The sequence below is a fragment of the Lonchura striata genome, chromosome 27 (assembly GCF_050655825.1).
Source record: "Lonchura striata isolate lonStrDom1 chromosome 27, ASM5065582v1, whole genome shotgun sequence".
Classification (NCBI taxonomy): domain Eukaryota; kingdom Metazoa; phylum Chordata; class Aves; order Passeriformes; family Estrildidae; genus Lonchura; species Lonchura striata.
In genome coordinates, this window is record NC_140729.1 from 11,429,834 (window position 1) to 11,449,112 (window position 19,279).

The 19,279-nt window shown below is 56.6% G+C and overlaps 1 protein-coding gene across 1 annotated transcript in view; it reads right to left on the reverse strand.

Annotated features, from left to right (window-relative positions):
* Positions 1-19,279, reverse strand: part of SCN4A (sodium voltage-gated channel alpha subunit 4) — a 45,011-nt gene that overhangs the window by 3,252 nt on the left and 22,480 nt on the right. Inside the window, exons 13-25 of the mRNA XM_085562126.1 lie at positions 18,567-18,805; positions 16,695-16,868; positions 16,066-16,422; positions 12,526-12,957; positions 8,187-8,325; positions 7,719-7,873; positions 6,384-6,557; positions 5,606-5,728; positions 5,095-5,373; positions 3,802-3,855; positions 2,239-2,376; positions 1,597-1,701; positions 655-925 (exon numbers count right to left, since the gene is read on the reverse strand). Of these exons, the coding sequence (XP_085418252.1) occupies positions 655-925; positions 1,597-1,701; positions 2,239-2,376; positions 3,802-3,855; positions 5,095-5,373; positions 5,606-5,728; positions 6,384-6,557; positions 7,719-7,873; positions 8,187-8,325; positions 12,526-12,957; positions 16,066-16,422; positions 16,695-16,868; positions 18,567-18,805 (2,640 nt within the window). The remainder of the gene's footprint in view (positions 1-654; positions 926-1,596; positions 1,702-2,238; positions 2,377-3,801; positions 3,856-5,094; positions 5,374-5,605; positions 5,729-6,383; positions 6,558-7,718; positions 7,874-8,186; positions 8,326-12,525; positions 12,958-16,065; positions 16,423-16,694; positions 16,869-18,566; positions 18,806-19,279) is intronic.

The window sequence follows — 19,279 nt, forward strand, 5'->3', positions numbered from 1 at the left end:
ATAACCTCTGAGCACAGACCCAAGAGATAAAATCTGGCTGCTCTGTTTCAGAGAAGGAGAACACCAAGGGAAATAAAACCAAGGAGTGTGGCAGCAGCTCTCTGGCCACAGAGAGAAACAGACCTTTCCCAGGCATTGTTCTGGGAAAGGCTGTGAGAAGATCAGAGAAAAGAATAAGAAATAATTCTTGCTTTCACTTGCTGCACCTGGTATTGTGAACATGTGGGACGTGTTATGGAGATTTGTTTACCACAAGGATGGTTTCTTAACTAGCCAATGGTGATAGTGTTTGAATTAGAGGACCAATTAAGTCCAACTGTATCATAACTATCTATAATAACAATAAGATTCTTAAAATAAAGATTATTACTAATCAACCTTCTGTGAATAATAGTCTATACTAATTACTACCCACCTGGGGGCAAGTTACAACGATAAAGGAGGAGCAGAGATATCCCCAGCCCCTCACCCAGCCTAGTGGCCTGGAGTGGCCTCACATCTGTCATGTCCTGGGTCCTGCTGGCTTGGCCCTGCTCAAAGGATGGGTGCAAGTGGGGTCCAGTGACACCTGGTGGGTGTGGATTGGTGAGACCACTTCCACTCTTCATTGTCCTGTGGGATCCCTGAGGGACTGGTGGGAGCAGCAGGACTCACCTAGGATGGAGAGGATAACTACCACGAAGTCGAAGATATTCCAGCCCACAGTGAAGAAGTAGTGGCGCAGGGCGAACATCTTGAGCACGCACTCCCCAGTGAAGATGACGATGAAGACCAGGTTTATCTTGTAGAGGACAGAGGTTTTGAGCTCGCTCTGGTCATCTGTTTCCACCATCATGGTCACCATGTTCAGGCAAATCAGGATCATGATGGTGATGTCAAACACTTGTTTGGTAACAAAGTCAAACACCTTCCCTTGGAATTTGTTCTGCAATGAGGGACACAAGGGTGATGATGGAGCACCAGAGAAGAGGTGAGAACACAGAACAAACACAACAAAACAAAAACACAACAGAAAGAGAACAAGGAACCATATTTACAAGTATGGGAAACCTCTTACAGCCCTAGAAGTTATGGGGGGAGGATTCCCAGTGCCTCTCAGGATGGAGCACACCTGGGAATGCCACAGCCAGGAGAATCGGGCACAGGACACAGCCACTTGCTAATTACACCCACAGCTAATAGGGCACAAATGAACACATGGGAAGGACCTCCCTTCTGCAGGGCTACAAAACTCAAATGACAACTGAGAATGTTTTGGCTGCACCAGAGTCCCTTCTGGGGGCTTGAAAGATGAGCTTTCCCTGAGCCAAACTCCCTTCCAGAGAGGAGCTGGGAACCCAACTAGGAAAAATCCCAAATTCCTGCAAAAGAAACCCCATTACTGCCATTGCTAGCAGACCAAGGGCTAAAGGGCAGACCCAAAGGAGGTGGCCTGATGTCAACCTATTCTGAAGCCCCAGCTCTTGGCTAGGTCCTGTCTGAAGAGTAACAATGGGGCAAATAGTCTTCCCTGGACCCTTCTCATTCCCTCTGGGACAGCTGGTGGCTTGAAGAGTTCCCTGCATGCTCCACTCCGGGAGGATGAGCCCAACATACCGCTGGCCTGGGGATGGGCTTCTGGGGTTTCTTGGAGCCCAGCTTCTTCATGGCGTTGTAGTATTTCTTCTGCTCTTCTGTCATGAAGATGTCTTTGCCTCCAAAGTATAAAGGGAATCACTGCTGTTAGTCTCAGGAATTCTCTTCCCACCAAGTGTCTGGCCATGTCCCTTCCCACCAACTGTCTCCAGCCCCTCAGAGATCCTGCTGGGAGCGAGGTGTCCTCTCTGTGTCCTGCAGACCCTGCTCAGCACCACCAGTGTGCGTGGCCCTGCCCAACCTCCTCCCCTGCTCCGGGCTGGCAGTCCTGAGCTACTGGCTTGGAAGGAGAAGTTGAGTCTCAACCTTGTGCATGGGAAAATGATCCCAGGGTAGGAAAAGAAAATAAAAGTGATGGCCCAGGCAAGAGACAACACAGCCTCCGTTTGCTTCCTCCCTCTGCACCTGTAAATTAAGGCCTCTGTAACTGCTATGACCAGGACACAAAGCTCCACGTGCCTTTTGCCCAGTGCAGGAAGCCACTAATGGATGAGAATCCTGGATCCATCCTAGTCCCGCATGGTGGCCCTGGTCCCATCACCCCACTGCTGTGCTGGCCCCCTCCAGCCCAGGACAGCACCTCAGGAGCCAGGAAATACTCATCTTTTTCTTCTGCTGGTTGAAGTTGTCGATGATGACGCCTATGAAGAGGTTCAGAGTGAAGAAGGCACCAAAGATGATGAAGATGACGAAGTAGATGTACATGTAGAGGTTGATCTCATACTGTGGCTGCTCTTCAATCTGGCCAGGAGACACAGGAAATGTGAGACTGACCCTGTCCCAAAAAGGTGTCCCCAAGCCCTCAGACAAGGGCTTGTGGTGTTTGGAAAGAGCCAGGGCGTGCCTGCTCCGAAACTTTTGACTGTGTGTTCCCAGCGGGAGCAGCCAAGGGAAGGGACATCCATGTGACACTGACTGAGGGACAAGGACATACTGCCCCCTGATCCCACAGCATGGGCTGGGGACTGGGAAACGATGTTCTTTGCAGTGATATTAGTGAACAAATTTGTTTCCTTCCCAATAATCAGCACTACAAGGGCTGAAAAATTTCTGAGAGGAGAAAGGAAAAGTGAATTAATTTGTCACACCAGCACAGCTGGGTGACAGATACTACAACCCTGGACAATGCTCCTCATCCCAAGGACCATCCCTTAATCCTGCTCTGTGTTTGACCAGGGGCACCCCAAGGTGATCCCATTGGATTCCCCCATTTTGAGGAAAGCTCTTGGCAGGACAGGGGAGATTTTCTCCCAAACCGTCTTTGCCCCAGGCCTGAGGGAGTTTCAGAGGGTGATGAAAGGGTGCTAAAAAAAGGCAATGAAAACCAGCCCTCGAGGCCTGTAGGTGTGTGGGGTGACCCCCAGTGTAATTGGAGAACAGTAGGAAACCCCTTCTGCTGTGGAGACACTTTTGGAGGTGGATGACAGTAGGAACAGCCTTTGCACATCACTCTTCAAACACTTGGGTTTTTAAATAATTCTTTGAACCCCATGGTTGAATGCTGGCTGCTCTGTTCTCATAACCCACTGATTGCTCAACACAAGCCAGGAACTTTCTCCAGGATGGGGTAAGCTTTCCCAGCTAGAGGGGTCACAGAGGACGTCATGTCACAGCAGGCAGAAGAGGGCACCCTCCAGGCTGGAGCAGTGGGGGCAGAATGGGGATTTTGGCCCCAGGAACTGAAGCTGAGTGGAACAGATTCAGCCCCAGCTGTGGGGTGGGGTGGGAGCCCAGTGTGGGGCCAGGCTGCAGGTGACAATGACATGGGTGGCACAGGGACACATGGCTGCCCTCTTCGAGGCTGTGCACCTCAGCAGGGGGAGGTTGTGGCTGCCCAGGTGTCCAAGGCTGGGTTGGACAGAGCTTGGAGCACCCTGGGCTAGTGGAAGGTGTCACTGCCCATGGCAGGGGGAGGCACTGGATGGGCTTTAGGGTCACTTCCAACACAAACCATGCTGGGGTTCCATGATCTGATATATTTTGGAGGTTTCTCCTGTAACCCATGTCCTGGCTGAAGTAGTGGGTGAGATCCAGCACCAAAAGGCAGAGCCAGAGGTGATGCCACAGCCAAGGATCCATCTCAGCCTCAGTTCTGGGTCCTGTTCCCAGTCTGCCATGGGGAATCCACCCCTGGAATCAGCAATGTGTGCCTGTGTGTCCCCTCACCTCACGTGAGTCCACGGCCGCATACATGATGTCCATCCAGCCTTTGAAGGTTGCCTGTGGGAACAGGAATGGTCAGACCTGGAGTCTGTTCCAACACAAAGGATTCTGTGATTCTGTGGCAGTGGAGGAGAATGTATTTTCTGGGACCTGTTTGTGGCTAGGGAAAAAGGGAAGGTGATGGGTTCATGTCTGGAGTTCAGGTCTGAGCACTCCGGCTTCTCTGTGGGAATGTCAGGAGAGGAACGGGAGTTGAATCCACATGAAAGATGTCCCAGAAATATGGAAATTCCCATATGAATATACATAGACCATTCTGGGGCTGAGGCTACCAGTGACTTCCCAAAACACCACTGCAAACAAGACAAGGAAAAGAAGGAATTGACTCTTTTCTCCCTTCTACTCTCTTTGAAGTCATTTTCCCAAATGCAGAGCTGTGCCAGGGCCAGCTGCCTCCTTTCCAGTCCCAAACTGTGCCACCTCCATAGCCCTGACTTCCATATCCTACCTCTGGTTCTGCTGAATTCCCATCCCAGCAGGGTGGGGGGACCACACCAAGTCTTTTACAGGGTCTCCACTGCATCTCTTACAGCCTTTTGCTGCTGATTTGTTAAACAAAAGGTCTGCACATTTTGTTTCCTGAATCTGATGGAACAACAAGGCTGAAGAGGAAGCTGATTTTAGAAGCAGAGTCATCAGCTGGGGTTGTTTTCCGATTCTGCAGCCGCCAGTTCCCCTGGATCTGATGGGAGTAGCCCCAGCCTGCCCCACAATGGAGCCCACATCTGTATTTTTATCAAAGCTGTGGTGAGCAGTTCCCCTTTGCTGCCTGGCCCAGCTGTGGGGAGTTCAGTGGAACCCAGCTGCCTTCGCCCACTGCCCACAGGGGACACGTGTGCCCTTTTTCCAATCGTCACCCGCCCCACACAAAGCCCCACAACCTACAGCTGGAGCAGACTGAACTTTCCAAAGGGGTGCAGGGGTACGATAGAGCCTCCCCTCCTGACTCTACTCCCCGTGCTGGGCAGGAGCTGCTCTGCAGCACCAGCCTTGGTGCTGCTGCACCCATCTGCAGCAGCTCCCTGGTGAAACCTTCAGCTCCCGTCTTCTACCCTGTCCCTTTTCCTCCTTGGCTAGAAGTTTCCCTCCTTTACTAAGGGGTTTTTTTTTTGTGTTTAAAAACCAGCTTTGGAGCCAAGAAGCAGCTAAGAAACCTCATCACACATCAGCCCTGATGCTCATCCCACCACCCTGCTCCACCCCTCCTGGACGGTGACACCCGATGTTGTGACGTACCACCTGCAGCAAGGACAGGTATCCCAAGCCCACGTTGTCAAAGTTGACCTTGACGTTGACCCATCTGACCTCGTTGGTGTAGAGCAGGGCCATGCAGTCGCTCTTGTTGTTGACCACGTCGATGTCGAAGAGCTCCCCGGTGGTGGTGTTTACGCACCTGTAGTACTTCCCTGCAAACAGGTTCACGCCCATGATGCTGAAGATCAGCCAGAAGATGAGGCAGACCAGAAGGACGTTCATGATGGAGGGGATGGCACCCAGCAGGGCATTCACCACCACCTACAAGGAGAGAAAAACCCTTGGGGCACCTGGATGGGACCTTCATGTCCCTATGCCCAACCTTGCCCTTCCCAGCAGCACTGAGTGAGGTCAGACTGGAGCAAAGGTACCTTAGCATTGATCCCACCAGTCTGGAGGCCCCTGAAAACCTACTGGGATGTCCGTGATGTAGAGGACTGCTGAGGGCTCTCATGTCCCTGTCAGGGCCAGCAGTACATGGGGACACACTTACCCTCATGCCCTCAAACCGGGACAGAGCACGCAGGGGTCGCAGAGCCCTCAGTGTCCGCAGGGATTTGATGGCTCCCAGCTCGGAATATCCCAGCCAGTTTGCTGTCAGACTGACCAGGGACACCTGGAAGGAGCAGCCCAAGTGATCAGCAACACCTCAGGTGGAAACACAGCTGCAGCTCCTGCCCTGCCCTCTCTCCCCAGTCCCTCAGGCTGGTGGTCATCCTCTAGCCTTGGGACACAGACCTTGAGTCCTTGGGGTCCCTGGTGACCAGACACCTCAAGGGTCACAGAATCCCAGAATGGTTTGGGCTGGAAAGGACTTTAAAGCCCATCCAGTGCCATCCCCTGGCATGGGCAAGGACACCTTTCACTGTCCCAGGTTGCTCCAAGCCCCGTCCAGCCTGGCCTTGGACACTTCCAGGGATCCAGGGGCAGGATGACACCTCTTGAGTGTGAGGGTGGAATTGACGTGGGGCATAGAAAGGACAGATTGCTCTGTCACAGACCATTTGGGAGACCCTGTGTCCCTTCACAGCTCTACTGGGCCTGGTGGAACTGCAGGGGCTGTTCTTGGCTTGGGTATAAAACAGAAGGGTTTGAAATGTTCCTGCAATCGGGAATGAAGTGTTCCTTCCCGTGGGGGACCATTATTTTGAGAAATGCTATAAGCCCTCATTCCACAGCCATCCCTTTATCCTCTAAAATACAATCTGGGTTCATTTACAACAGCCCCTAATGCCCCCAGGCCCCTTGGCTTGGCCCTGCTCATCACGTACATCCACAATGAGGAAATCCAGCCAGCACCAGGCATTGGTGAAGTACACCTTGAAGCCATAGGCCACCCACTTGAGCAGCATCTCGATGACGAAGATGTAGGAGAAGACCTTGTCTGCATATTCCAGGATGGTGCGGATCACCTTGCGCTGCTCGATGTAGATGTCCTCGAAAGCCTGCAAGGGGCACGGAGCTCTGTGACAGTTCCATCCTTCCATGGGACCCCACGGAGCTCTGTGACAGTCCCATCCTTCCATGGGACCCCACGGAGCTCTGTGACAGTCCCATCCTTCCATGGGGCCCCACGGAGCTCTGTGACAGTCCCATCCTTCCATGGCATCCCAGAGCACACATGTGCTGGTATCTCCCTGCTCTCCAGGGCTAGGGAAGCTGGGAGCTGAAGGATGGCTGGTCCATGAGGACCTGATCCACGTGGGGTCCAGCTCCTGTTTGCAGGTCCTTGTTGGCTTTGCGGGGCTGGACCCAAAGCAGAGCTTCCCTGAAGCCACAGTCCAGCTGCATCCAATTCCCAGGTGTCTCAGCTCAAACCCCAGGACACCAACCCACACCTTGGGATGCTCTGGGAGTTTTGAAAATGCCCTGAGGAGTTTGGGTGAGTGCTACACCCACGTCTGGAGTAAGCACTTGGAGGTATGGGTGTGGTGACCAGGTGCTGCACAGCTGGGGTAGCACAGCTTTCAATTCCTGCACCAGCTACAACCTCAGACATCCCCAACCACCTCAGAGCAAGCTGCAGACATGTAAAGTGTGTCTGAAAAGCCTCTCAGTCCCTCTGTTCTCCTTCAAACCTGCAGAGAAGTTGGTATTTTCTGGGTTAAATCCAGCCCAAACACTCAGAGAAGAGCACCAGGCCAACTCTGATAATTAATTTGATTTAATACAACAGCCAGGTTCTGAGAGGGGGCACCAGGCACTGATGGAGGTGCTGAACAGCAAAATAAAAACCATGAACTGTTTGTCCAGCACCTCCTGACAGCCAGTGCTGGTGGTGGTGAAATGAGGAACCACACGAAGCTCAGTAAATTGCTCAGATGGTTCATAGTTGGCATTAAGAGCAGGAGTGGGGGCTGTAGGCAGTGGCATCCCCTCAAGCCATGGACACTGGACCACAGCCTGTGGATGATGGTCCAGGAATGCTGGGGAGGGTGACCAGGACTCCTGGAGGACATTACAGCTGAGCCAAATGGGGGTTGAAATCAAACATCTGCCCACAGCTGGATTATTTGGCACAGGAGATGCCCAGATTGGCTCTGTCTCCTCCCTGTGCTCCCTCAGGCTGGGAAGAGCCCTCGGGGCAGGGGAAAGGTGGCACCTACCAGTGCCCCACTGCTGAGGAGGATCATGAAGACGATGAAGGTCTCGAACCAGTCGTGCTCCACAATGCGGAAGCAGGTTTTCCTGAGGTTCCACCAAATCTTCCCCTTCTCACTGGTGATGTCCACGTAGAGGCAGGGGAACCTCTTCACACAGCCTGGGGACACAGGGCTGGGGGTCACTCCTGGCCGGGGTGTTCCCACTATTCCCAGTTTTATTGGCATTTTAAACCCTCCCTGGTGAAAGCTAGACCAGGATCCTGCTGGGCTTAGGTGGGGTGCACGAGGGGAGCACCATGGGGATCATCTCTGGGGTGGGACAGGAGGATTTGGAGTCGGGGCTGAGCTCAGGGAGCCTGGAGGTCCCTGTGCTGCAAGAACTGGTTGGCAGTGACCCCTCCACCCCCGTTTTCCCCTCTCCACACCCATCTCCCCTGTCCCCAGGGTCTCCAGCCCTGCTCTGTCCCTCACCCTCAGTGAAACACTCCTCGGGCTCGTTGCTCTCCTCAGCCACCTCTGCCACTTCCTCCTCCTCCGGCGCGGGGGGTTTGTAATCCACCGTGCTGCACACGGACGAGGCATCGCTGGACAGGGGGTTCAGAGGGACTCCCTGCAGAGGGACAGCAATTCAGGCCAGGCTCCTGGCCTTGGGCTGTCTCCAGCCATGCTCCTCGTGTCCCAGAGAGCCCAGGCAGGGTCAGATGGGTGGTGGGACACCCTTATTTGGAGGATGATCTGAGTCCCCCTCCCATGGACACCCAGCCCAGAAGCTGTTGAATCATCCAGGGACGCAAACCTGGGAGGGTTTTTGGTACTTGAGCTTTGCTTCTCATCCAGGTTCAGAGGAACAAAAGGTTCCCCGATGCCAGCCTTCCTCTCAGCACAGCAGCTCCATTTCCCATCCACCTGTGCCACCACCTCAGGCTGATTTTCTTGCTGCCTCGTCCTCCTCCTCTGTGCGTCCCCATCCCAGATTTGCTCTGCCAACCCCCCCTTTAGTGCAGAAACCCAAGCAGCCTCTGCTCTCACCTTCCTCTGGCTCAGCTCGTGCTGAAGTGCCCTCAGCCTGAGGTTCACCCAAGTTCAAAACCTGCACCCCAAATACCTCTCTCCAGCTCCACCCTGCTCCAGAGCTCAGCTTGGCTGCCTTCCCAGACACACTCAGCAAGGCCAGAGGGGCTGATAACAAGAGAAAACCTTGGCAAGCCCTGGGACTCTTTTTCCTCTGCTTTTCTTTTGGCTTTCTGAGAACCTCATGCAACACTTGAGGAACGAGCAGATCCCCAGCCCTGCCTATCCTACCTGGGAGCAGCAGGAGCTGGAGGATCCAGGATGCGTATTTCCAGCACAAGAAGGTGTTTGCTTACACGGGAAGGAGATAATCCTCCCCTCAGGCTGCTCCTATTTTTGGCAATCCATAAAGAAGCTGCTCCATCCTCCAAAAACCAGGGAAAAGCCCCTGGGGTAAACTGAGGCACCATCACTGCCCACAGCTTCAGGAGCCACAGCCTCATCTCTGTGAGAAGACGTGGCTGTGGGGGACCTTTGGGGACATGCAGGAGAGGACACAGCAGCAGGGGTGGCACCAGCTCTCAGCTGGTGGCCCTCAAGGACCACAGGGACCCTCAGATGAGGCTGGGGGGAGGGATGGGAAAGGCAGGGGGATTAGGGAGGCTCAGCACAGAGCCAGGCAAGCTGTGGCCCCACAGGAGCCATCTGCCTCCAGGACAGCCTTAGAAAGGGTCAAGGTGGGGACAAACCAGTGCAGCTGCCCTGGAGATGTGGGGAAGGCCCAAAAGGCCCTTGGATGGCTCACGGAACCCAGGAGTTCTGTGGGGAGCTCAGGGCAGGTTCTGCTGGGTGGGAACAGGGATAAAACCCATCCCTGGGGGCTCCTGAGTCCTCCCACACCTGGAACCAGCAGGTTTGGAGAGCAATGCCCATCCCACCTGGCACAGCATCTCCAGCCTGCCTGGGGCTTTCCCATCCTTGGTGCTGCACACCTGACTCACCCCATGGCCCCATAACCCACAGCCCTGAGAACCACAGAACTGTTCAGGTGGCAAAAGCCTTCTGAGGCCACCACTCACCATGTCCCCAAGTGCCACAACCACACGGCTTTTAAACCCCTCCAGGGATGGGGACTCCACCCAGCCATGGGCAGCTGGAAACCCCTTTCCATGCAGGAATTTCCCCTAATCTCCAATCAAACCTCCTCAGGCCCAGCCTGGGGCCGTTCCCTCTCCTCCTGTCCCTGTTCCTGGAGCAGAGCCCGACCCCCTGGCTGTCCCCTCCTGGCAGGAGCTGTGCAGAGCCAGAAGGGCCCTGAGCCTCCTTTGCTCCAGGCTGAGCCCCCCCAGCTCCCTCAGCTCCACTGACAACACCACTGTGCTGCACCAGAGCCTGGAGCATCTCAGGACACATCACCCTGCCCAGCAGGGTGGGATCCCCACGGAAGAAGCCCCTGGAAGAGCCCTGAGCCTGCACTGCTTCTGCAGAGCCACAGCCCAGGCTGGCACCTCCTCCCTGCTCCGAGCTGCAAAGGGAACTCAACCACAAGATGCAGAAGTGTAGCTGCGATGATCCTGCCCCTGCCATTTCCCCGAAAAAGAGCTTTTCCTTGGAAGGGTGCTGCTCTGGAAGGGGAGAGGATTTACCAGCGCGGCTCGGTCCCGGTGGGAGTGTCCCGGAGCGGGCGCTGTGCGGGGCTCTGGCTCCACCTGGAGCTGATCCCGCTGGGAACAGCGCGGGGCTGCCGCCCTGCCGCCCCCGAGTGCTAAATCAAACAATTGTCAATTCACCCTGTGAATGCGGGCTGGGAGAGCTGGGGGTGCTCACCTGGAGAAGGGGAGGGTCTGGGACAGTGCTGAGCCCCTTCAGGGCCTAAAGGGGCTCCAGGAGAGCTGGAGAGGGACTGGGGACAAGGGATGGAGGGACAGGACCCAGGGAATGGCTCCCACTGCCAGAGGGCAGGGATGGGTGGGAGATTGGGAATTGGGAATTGTTCCCTGGCAGGGTGGGCAGGCCCTGGCACAGGGTGCCCAGAGCAGCTGTGGTGCCCCTGGAGCCCTGGCAGTGCCCAAGGCCAGGCTGGACAGGGCTGGAGCAGCCTGGGACAGTGGGAGGTGTCCCTGCCATGGCAGGAGATTGGAATTAAATGGTCTTTGAGACTCTCACCAACCCAAATAATTTGTGATTTCATGATGAATTGCAGCCCATCATTCCCCCTGCCTGGGCAGGGCCCCTGTTTTTAATGCACCCCCTTGGCTCCCACCTGAGTCAGCTTTGACTGAATTTAGGCACCAAACCCAACAGCCCCGATGGGCTGAACTGGTATTAACTGGTTGAGAGTTGCCCTTTGCCTTTGCTGAGCTCAGAGTTTTTCCATGCAGAGTTTGGAGTGGGTGCTCACTGCTGAACTCACCCTAAAGCCCAGAGCTGTGCCAGGACGGGTCCCATAGCTGCACCCCAAGGTTTTCCCACCTCTTGGGAAGCACTTTGTGCTTACAGGGAGCTGAGGTCCTCAGGCACCCCCTGTGTCCCCTCCCATCGTGGCCAGGCTGGCACTGGCATCACCTCTGCAGTGTGCCCAGCGTGCTGAGCACTGCTGCTGTGGCACTGGGGCTGAGTAGGGAAATCGTGGGGGGGGATGCCAACTCTCAGCCCTCCTGGGGCAACCCTGAGGGAACTGAGAGCAGAAACCCCCCGGCCCATTCCCTTGACCAAGGTGCTCCACGCAAGTTTGTCCCTTCTGTAGGGCTTGGCAGGGACAGTGGCCAGCCCCACATTTCCTCCTGTTCCCCTCTGCACCCCAAATGCTGAAATCTCCCCATTGCCCCAGATAACACTAAATAATCGTGACTGTCCCCTCTCCTTGCCCCATGTCATGCCAAGCTGGGTCCCTGTCACTGTGCTGAGCTGTGAGGAGCCTGCAGGTGGGAGGGAGGTGAGAGGCTCTGCAGTTTTGGGAACCCTGCTTCATTTTCCAGCCTTTCTGGGGCTCCCTGTGCAATCCCATCCTGGTGTGCAGCAGCACCAAATGCCTCCTGGACCTGGCAGGGCTGGTTGGGATGGCGCTTTCCAGAGTTCTCTCAGCTCCTGGAACACGTTTGCCATCCAGTCACGACAAATCCCTGCTCAGAGCCGTCCTATTGTCCAAACAAAACCCCTTCCCAGGCTGATGCACCTGCTCCTGTCCTCCTCAGCACCTCCAGCTGCCCCCTGTGTCCCCAGGGCTGTGGGGGTAAGCAGTAATTTCCCACTGCACCATGCCCTTTTGTGTCCACTTGGGTCTTCCCAAGTTTCTTGTCCCCCTGCCACCCTCCCAGTGGACCCCAGCAGTCCCCTGGAGACTCAGCTGTCTCAGCTTTGGATCCCACACCCCTCCCTTCATGTTCACCCCTGCTAAGCTCCTCCATCTGGTTCAGGCCGCCCCAGGGTGATGCTTCCCGAGGCATTAGCAGTGGATCCAATGATAGTGCCATCAGCAGATTTCCTGGCATCGGGTTCCTCTGGGACATCTTTCACCCCAAACGGGCGCTCTGACCCTTGCATTGCCCCTGTGGTGCTGTGGCATCAGCAATAACCCCACAGTCTGACCCAAACCAGCCAAAGCCCTGCTTGGACCCTCCCCTCCACTCCAGCTTACACTGGGAAATGCCAGCTTGGACAATGCCAAGTTTGGCCCATGCCACGACCTGTGAGAAAGGTGAAAGTGACCCAAACCAACATCACTCCTTGGGCAGCACAGCAAGAACGGGCCAGTGCCAGTTTTGGGGTGAAACCCTCCCCTTCCATCCGCCTTCCTGACCTTGGTGGTGTCCTCGGTGTCAGACTGGGTGCTGGTCTCCTCATAGAGGTCAGACTCCTCAGAGGCAATGGGGACCTGCACTGTCAGGTTGGGGTTGTTGATGAAATTCATGTGGTCCAGCTCATCCATGAAAATGTGCTCCTTGCCCGTGATGCCATCCAGGTACCCTGACTTGGGCTCCAGGGCCGTGTCCACGTGGTTGAGCACAGAGTTGTCCCTCTTGCTGGGGTCCTGTTCTTCCTCTGGTGCCACCTTCTTGCCCTTCCAGAGCCGGCGCAGCAGCGCCAGGAGTGAGGCCTTGGCGAAGGCGATGCCGCGGGTGATGCGGCCGATGGCGATCTGCAGGTTGTTCATCTCCCCGTCATCGTCCGACGCTGCCAGGCTGTCGGCGCTGAAGGAGCTCAGCAGCAGAGCCAGGAACAGGTTTAGCACCTGGGGGGACAAAGCAAATGCCAGCCCTGAGGTCCAGCAGGTCCTGAGCCTCAGGATTTCCCTCTGGAGCTGCAGGGATCACTGGTGACTGTGGAGAAGCCTCTTCACTGAGCATCTCATGGGCTCTGCCCTGCCCTCACCAGCTCTGGGGACTGCAGAGGTGCCAGTCCCAGTCCCTGGAGGACATGGACATGCTCCTCCTCAAACCCCCTGGGCTCTGATGCCTTCCACCTCACCCTGGGCTCCCATGGTCCTGCAGATCCCTCTGCAAATGATGCCAATCATGGTTTCAGCTCCTCTCAAGCTCTGCTGTGGATCTGTGAGTGTGTCCCTTCCTTTGGTTTCTTGGAGTTCCGAGAATCCCGTGAGGACTCCCCAAGTCTCTGGTGCTTCTCCCCACCAGCCCCAGGGATGCAACTCAGCTCTTGTGGCTGCTCCATCCCTGGAAGGGTCCAAAGCCAGGCTGGACGGGGCTTGGAGCAACCTGGGATGGTGGAAGGTGCACCTGGCCATATCACAGGGTGGGGCCGAGTGCTCTTTAATGTCCCTTCCAACCCAAACCAGTCTGGGATTCCACAGTTCTGTGATTATGTCCCTTCTGCCCTGAATGAAACCTCCTGCTTGTGCTCTCAGCTGCAGCTCTTCCTCTCCTCTTCCCTGCCTTTGGTAGATGCCCAGCAAGCTCCTGAGGGTCTCCCACCCCTGGGGCCATGGAGGAGCCTGGACCCAGCTGTGGCCCCATCCCTGTGTCCCAGACACTGCTGTGCTCCATCAGAGCGAGCTTTCACCTCAGCACGAGCCAGTAAACGCTCTGAGTAACTCCAAGCATGGGCTCGTGTGCTTCCCCTTCTACTGCACCATCCCAAAACGTGACTGGAGCCCACCACAGCCTCTCCTGGCACAGCTGGGGTTGCTGCCTGCCAGGAGCCAGGAGCAGCTCGGGAGCAGAGGGGTGGGATAGGCACCCCCGCGGGCAGAGCAGGGACGGAGCCAGCCCACAGCTGTCGGTGTTTGTGCCGTGCTGTGCGGTGCCAGCAGCGCATCTGAGACGGGAATTAGCTGCTATCCAAGGACACTGCAGTTTTCACATGGCTCATGCCATGTGCCTTAAACCACGTCTTTAAATAAATCCCCGCGGGCCCAGCAGTCGAATGTCCCCATTAAGTACCAGTTACAGTTAGTGGGTGCTGCTGGCTCTGGCTTTGTTGGGCAGGACTCCGTTACCTTGTCACCCGACTGACTTCCTCCCTTTTCCCTGAATAACCCCAAAGGAAATGCTCAAAGTGTCATTAAGAGCAAAGGACAGGTCACCTTCTTCCTGTGTAGGGGAAGCGGAGAAATACACACCTCCCTGCACGGGGAGACTTGGGAGCCTCTGGGACGTGCTCCAGGGCTCGGAAATACCTGAGGCATGGCCAGGAGAGCCTGGCAGAGAGGAGAAGGAGGGCACAGAGGGCTCTGGCCGTGTTTTTGCTCCGTGTTTCTCTGCTGGGCTGTAAATGGAGCCCATGCAGGAGCTGCAGATCTGCCCCAAGAGCTGGGGTGCACCTTTGGGAGGGGACACCTGCACCTCTGGGATGGGGACACTGGCACCTCTGGGATGGGGACACCCACACCTCCACACCTCAGGGAGGGCTGTCACTGACCCCACCAGCTGAAATTGTGCTGTCCCCGTGTCTTCTCCAGAGCAGTCCCCTGGAGAGGTGGGTGGACTGTGCTGTTCCAAAAAGGAGCTCCAGAAGAGGGAAACCTTCCAGAACCCCTTTTTGGGAGGGCTCTGCAGGGAGTCACAGCTGGAATTCCCAGTCCAAACTCCTGCACTCCCTGTGGATGGTTCTGGACAGGCTTCTGCTCTTACAGGTGCCCTTGTGGGTGATTTTCAGCCTGACCCAGCCTCACCATCCCCTGCAAAGGGGATCACAAGCAGAGGTGATGCAAAGGTGGCATCACAAGCCTTTGCTGGCTGGTGGGAGATGGGCAGCCAGGGGGGCACGGGGCTGCTCCCCTCATCTGCCCAGCACCACCCTGAGCAGGGTCTGCAGCCAGGGGCTCTCCCTTCAAAGCCGCAAATCCCTGGCATGAGCCAGGGAAGCCAAGAGGCTCCCAAATCCCAACTTTCTGTCCTTAAACTGGGACACTCCAAGCTGACCCGAGCCGGGGGCTGCTCTGGGCTTCTCCCAGAGCAGCTCCTTTCAGAGCCTCCCCGGGGAGAGGGGTCAGCAGCTCCCGGGGGCAGATAGTTTTTCAAAGCAAATTCCAAAGGGATTACACAATCCCGGCAAGTAATAGGAGCGAGTCGGCGCTTCCCTCGCCTGCCTTGCTCCTCAAGAAGGGAGAGCAGGGCCCACGCAGGCTGCAAAACAAGCTCCAGAGCTGCCAGCGATGGGGTTACCAAGTTTAGAAAGGATTTCACGCTCGCCTGGAACTCGCAAACCTGTGGCTCAGGCAGCACAGGCAGCCGGGGGGAGTGGGGAGGGTGGGGTGTAGGAGGGGGGTGAGGGGAGCAGGGGGTCCCACAAACTCAGGGAAGAAGTTTGGCCATCACCAAATGCCACCTGGAGCACGGTGGGGGCTGGGGAGGTTGGGGATATGGAGAAGCCTTGTGGGGGCAGGGTGGGGGGCTGCTTCCAAAAGCACCTGGAGCAAAGGGTGGAATGGATGGATGGATGGATGGATGGATGGATGGATGGATGGATGGATGGTGCTCTGCCTCCATCCCTCATCAGGAGGGTGGGAAATGGGGCAGTAAAGCTGGAAAAGCCAAGTGAAGGACAGAAGGCAGCTTGAAGCTAAGCTCTGTTTTATCCCAGAGTGGCTCCTGCCTCTGCCTAAAGCCCATTTGTGTTTTCTGTGCCTCAGTTTCTCCCCAGTTCCTGGTCTGGTTTCAGCTGGAGGTCCCTCAGGAATCATTCCTCCCTCTGTTTTACACAGAGCTGGCACAGCTGACCTGAAGGGCCTGGGGAGGGGAGAGAATCCCTGTGCTCCCTGCAGCTCCAAGCAGACCCTGCCACAGGCACAGCCCTGTGGAAAAGCTGAGCTGGAGAGAGGCAGCCTCACCCCAGCACCCCCTCTGTCCCCCAGGGAGGGGCCCCCGGCCCACAGCCTCACCACGAGGTTGCCGATGACCATGACCATCATGAAGACGATGAGGCACATGGTCTGGCCGGCCACCTCCATGCAGTCCCACATGGTCTCGATCCACTCCCCGCAGAGGATGCGGAAGACGATGAGGAAGGAGTGGAAGAAGTCGTTCATGTGCCAGCGGGGCAGGGTGCAGTCCACCGAGATCTTGCACACGCACTCGATGTAGCTCTTGCCGAAGAGCTGCATCCCCACCACGGCGAAGATGAAGACGATGATGGCCAGAACCAGCGTGAGGTTGCCCAGGGCACCCACGGAGTTGCCGATGATCTTGATGAGCATGTTGAGAGTGGGCCAGGACTTGGCCAGTTTGAAAACCCTCAGCTGTGGGGGGCAAGGAGAAAAGGGGGGTGGCTGGGGGTGTCATTGCCGCAGCAAGGCTGTGCCACTGCCATTTGACCCTCCGGGGCTGTTTGACCAAGGCAGGAGGGGTTAAACCCGCAACTGCTCTGACTCCAACTTCCCGAATATTGAACTTAGTCTTGTCTTTAACAGGACCAGGTTGGGCCCTCCCAAGCTGAGCCTCCACCATGAAGGAGCTGGACAAGCCACCCCCACCCTGTCCCTGTCACCGCCCAGGTGTCCATGGCACGTACCAGGCGGAAGGAGCGGAGCACGGAGAGCCCCTGCACATTGGCCAAGCCCAGCTCCACCAGGCTCAGAGTGACGATGAAGCTGTCAAAGATGTTCCATCCCTGCTGGAAATACTCATAGGGATCCAGAGCAATGAGCTTCAGGACCATCTCTGCCGTGAAGATCCCTGTAAAGACCTGTGGGAAGCAGCACCCTTGACCACTTGTTCATAAACCCAGTGCTGAGCTGTGGGGTGGGGTGGGCAGCATCCCTCTTTTTTGGTGTATTCCCAAAGCATTTCACCCTGTTAGGGCCAGTCCCAGTTGGGAACAAGCTCCCCAGGTGCTGCCCAGTGTGGCAGATTGGGAATACTGGTGACCGATTCCTCTGGAGGGACACAAAGGTGAGTTCTGGCAGCTGAAAATTAAAAATAAAATTTCCTTGGCAAGAAGACACCTTTGGAATGACTGGGAAATCACAGGTGTCCAGCACTGGGAACTGGGCTGCTGCTGGGATGCCCCTGTCCCTCCCTGAGCCCAGTGACAGCTGAGCTGGATTTTACACATTGCTCCTTTCCTGGGACCACAGCAGCACGTGCAGCATTGTGTCACTGCAGAGAGGGCTCAGCCAGGTGACAGTCACCATCCCTGCTGCCATTCCACGGCACAGCACGTGCAGAGGGCCTGTGACAGATCTGCCCTGACTGGGGACGGTGTTGGGACAGGTCTATCCCCCACGGAGCAGGGAGGAGCAGCAGGGAGGCTCCTGCATCCCGGGGGTGTCCCCACATGTCCCTTGCATGCCAGCCCACAAATGTTCCTGTCCTGCTCCTGCAGCTGCATTCCAGGGGATTGTCCCCATATGTCCTTTGCATGGCAAGCCACAAACATCCCCTGTCCTGCTTCAGTACCGCAGAGGATTGTCCCCACGTGTCCCCAGCACGGCAGCCCACAAACATCCCTTGTCCTGCTCCTCCCAGCTGATCCCTGCCCTTGTCCCGTACATAGTGTGGTGGGGCAGGCAGCTCCTACCCCGGGCACAGGCAGGGGATGCGGGGCAGCCCCGGCTCAGGGGGATCTGCTCCTCCTGCTCCCGTCCCCACCGGGCCCTTCCCCAGCAGATCATCCCCCGGGCTGCCCCCGCATCCAGGATCCGCTCCTGGCTCCAAGGAAGCTCTGGAGCCGCCTCAGCCCGGCCGTGCCTTGAGCCCCAGCCCATTAATGCCCTTGTATTTCCTGGATGAAACCAGAGCCGGTCCCGCCCGCCCGGGCAGCGGCGTCTGTCACTCCAGGGCTGCGCTTCCAGAGCCCCGCAGGTGCTGGCGCAGGGCAGAGGGGGAGCCCAGGAGATGGGAGCGCTCCCATTCCTCAGCCCACCGCTGCCAGGGCCTCCCGCAGCAGATCCATCCAGCTCAGAGACATTTGTCACCAGCTCCAAGCAGGAGCAGCCACTAAATGCTCCTATAAAATCAGGACAGCCAAGATTTGCAGTGATTCCACTGGACAAATCCCTGATTATTATTAATTTTAATGCTGTGTTGTTGCTTCCTGCTCAGTGGGGACCTGTTTGCTCCCACAATCGAACACGCCCTGCTCTGCCCCGTGGCACCCAGCATTTCAGTGGGGACACTGTGGTGTCACCCAGGGCTGTGATGCAGAGGGTGGCTCAGGATGCACCGAGCCTGGCAGGGATGCAGCAGGAGGGGAGCAGGGAATGGTGGGTCCCAATCCCATCAGTGCCCTTGGGTCTGGGCCATGCCAGGGCCCAGCCCTGTGCAGGGATGCCGTGGGCAGAGCCCTGCAGTGCTCTGTCAGCACCTGGGATGTGTCACACAGCAGCAGAGGGGATCTGCCCTCCGGGGTGGGGGTTTGAAAGGGAGGGATGGAGCTCCCTACCAGGTTCCCCACGGTCAGCACGTTCTCGAACTCTTCCGTCATGGGGTAGTGCTCCATGGCCATGAAGAGAGTGTTGAGCACGATGCAGATGGTGATGCCCAGGTCCACAAAGGGGTCCATCACTACCAGCTTGACAAACTCCTTCAGCTTCACCCATGGACGGCAGCAATTCCAGACCAGGAATGTGTGGGCAAATTTGTACCACCAGGGTGGGCATTTCTGGTGAGCTTCTTCCAGCTCTGAGGGTGGGAAAGGAAACGTGTGGGATTATCTTGTCCTCACCTGGGTGGGCAAGTGCTGACCTTCAGGAGAAGTTCCCCTGAGGTCCTGGACCAGCTCTGATCTATGATTTTAATAGCATGGAATATCCTGAGCTGGAAGCCACCCACAGGGATCATTGATCCAGCTCCTGGCCCTGCCCAAAGCCCCCAACATCCCACCCTGGGCACCCCTGGTAGCGCTGTCCAAACCCTCCTGGAGCTCTGGCAGCCTCGGGGCCGGGACCATTCCCTAGGAAGCCTGGGCAGTGCCAGCACCTCTGGGGGAAGAACTTTTCCCTGAGACCCATCCAAAATTCCCCTGGCACAAGCTCGTCCCCTTGTCCTGTCCTTGGTCACAAGCAGCAGAGATCGGAGCTGCCCCATGGAAGGAGCTGAGGTCTCACCTTCTTCTCCTCTTCTCCAGATGAACAATCAAGTGACCTGAGCCACTCC